Raw genomic sequence first — 1,154 nt, 5'->3', positions numbered from 1 at the left:
GTGGGGGGGGGGGGAGAGAGAGGGGGGGGGGGGGGGGGGGGGAGAAGAAGAGAGAGGGGGGAGAGGGGGGGGGGGGGGGGGGAGAGAGAGCACGAGAGGAGGGTGAGAGAAGGCGAGAGGGGAGGGTATGAAAGAGGAGAACAAAAAAATGTTAGAGAGAGTGAGCGTGAGACACAGTCGGTGACACCAACGCCCCACACTTGCACATTTCCCCCCTCGCCCAGGCCTCACCTCGAGGTAGGGAGTCTGTCCAAACCAGGGGCCTGTTCCCGGGCCGGGCCGGCCCTGTCCCAGAGGGAATGGTGGCAGCCGCCATCTCTTTGGGAGCCGGCCACGTCTCGCCGTCATCCTGGTCCGACGTTGGGAGCTCGCTCCCGTCTCCCCCTTCCTCCTCGCAGTCCAGCAGCTGATCCACCGCCGTTCCCGAGGCCCCTTCTTCCTCCTCCTTGTCGTCGTCCCCGGCGCCATCTCCCCTCTCGGCCGGGAGGTGCCCCTCCGCCTCCTCGCTCACGAACACTCCGCTCAGCTGTCTCACCAGGTGGTTCAGCTTTGCTGCAAGGAAATTTAAAAAAAACACAACACAGAAACAGCGATATAGAAATGCAGCCCTGGTTAGGGACAATAAGGAGGGAGGAGGGGGAATTGGGAGAGAGATGCGCACACCCAGACAAGCCTGCCCCTCCAACCCCCTCCAGAGCTGTCAACACCCTACCAGTGACGGAGATTTTGAAGGGGGTACGGTTCACCCCAGGAGTGGGGGAGCGCGGGTCGCTGGGGCCTGACGAGCCCCGAGCTCCTACAGTCGCTGTTGATGTTGCTGTTGCTGTTGCCAACTCCTCTTCCTCCTCCTCCTCGGATTCGGCGTCAGCACGGTCTGGGCTCGGGCTGGACAGGACCTGGAAGGAGACGGGGAGTCTGTTAGCGTCACCCCTGGCGGGGGGTGGGGAGTCCGTACCCTGGCCTGGGAAGGGGGGGGTGTAGGGAGGGTGCACGTACCTCGATCGGTGTCCGCACGATCCCGGCGCTGGGCGATCGAGGGTCGAGGGCGTTGGAGAGGTGTCGGTTGTAGGGCGCTCTCACCGGGGTCTCCGCACAAGTACTGCCCGATGTCCCCATCTCTCTCTCTCTCTCACTGCCCCCTCCCCGGGGGGGGG

At 64.5% G+C, this 1,154-nt stretch overlaps 1 protein-coding gene across 2 annotated transcripts in view; it reads right to left on the bottom strand.

Moving 5' to 3' along the window:
* Positions 1-1,148, bottom strand: part of cdca3 (cell division cycle associated 3) — a 2,747-nt gene extending 1,599 nt beyond the window's left edge. For both annotated transcript variants that reach the window (XM_048620975.1, XM_048620976.1), the window contains exons 1-3: positions 997-1,148; positions 713-896; positions 232-552 (exon numbers count right to left, since the gene is read on the bottom strand). In XM_048620975.1, coding sequence (XP_048476932.1) covers positions 232-552; positions 713-896; positions 997-1,116 — 625 coding nt within the window. In that variant the 5' untranslated portion in view covers positions 1,117-1,148. The remainder of the gene's footprint in view (positions 1-231; positions 553-712; positions 897-996) is intronic.
* Between the last annotated feature and the right edge of the window lie 6 nt (positions 1,149-1,154).

The sequence above is a fragment of the Rhincodon typus genome, chromosome 49 (genome assembly GCF_021869965.1).
Source record: "Rhincodon typus isolate 14 chromosome 49, sRhiTyp1.1, whole genome shotgun sequence".
NCBI lineage: Eukaryota > Metazoa > Chordata > Chondrichthyes > Orectolobiformes > Rhincodontidae > Rhincodon > Rhincodon typus.
This window is presented reverse-complemented; position numbering and strand designations above follow the sequence as displayed.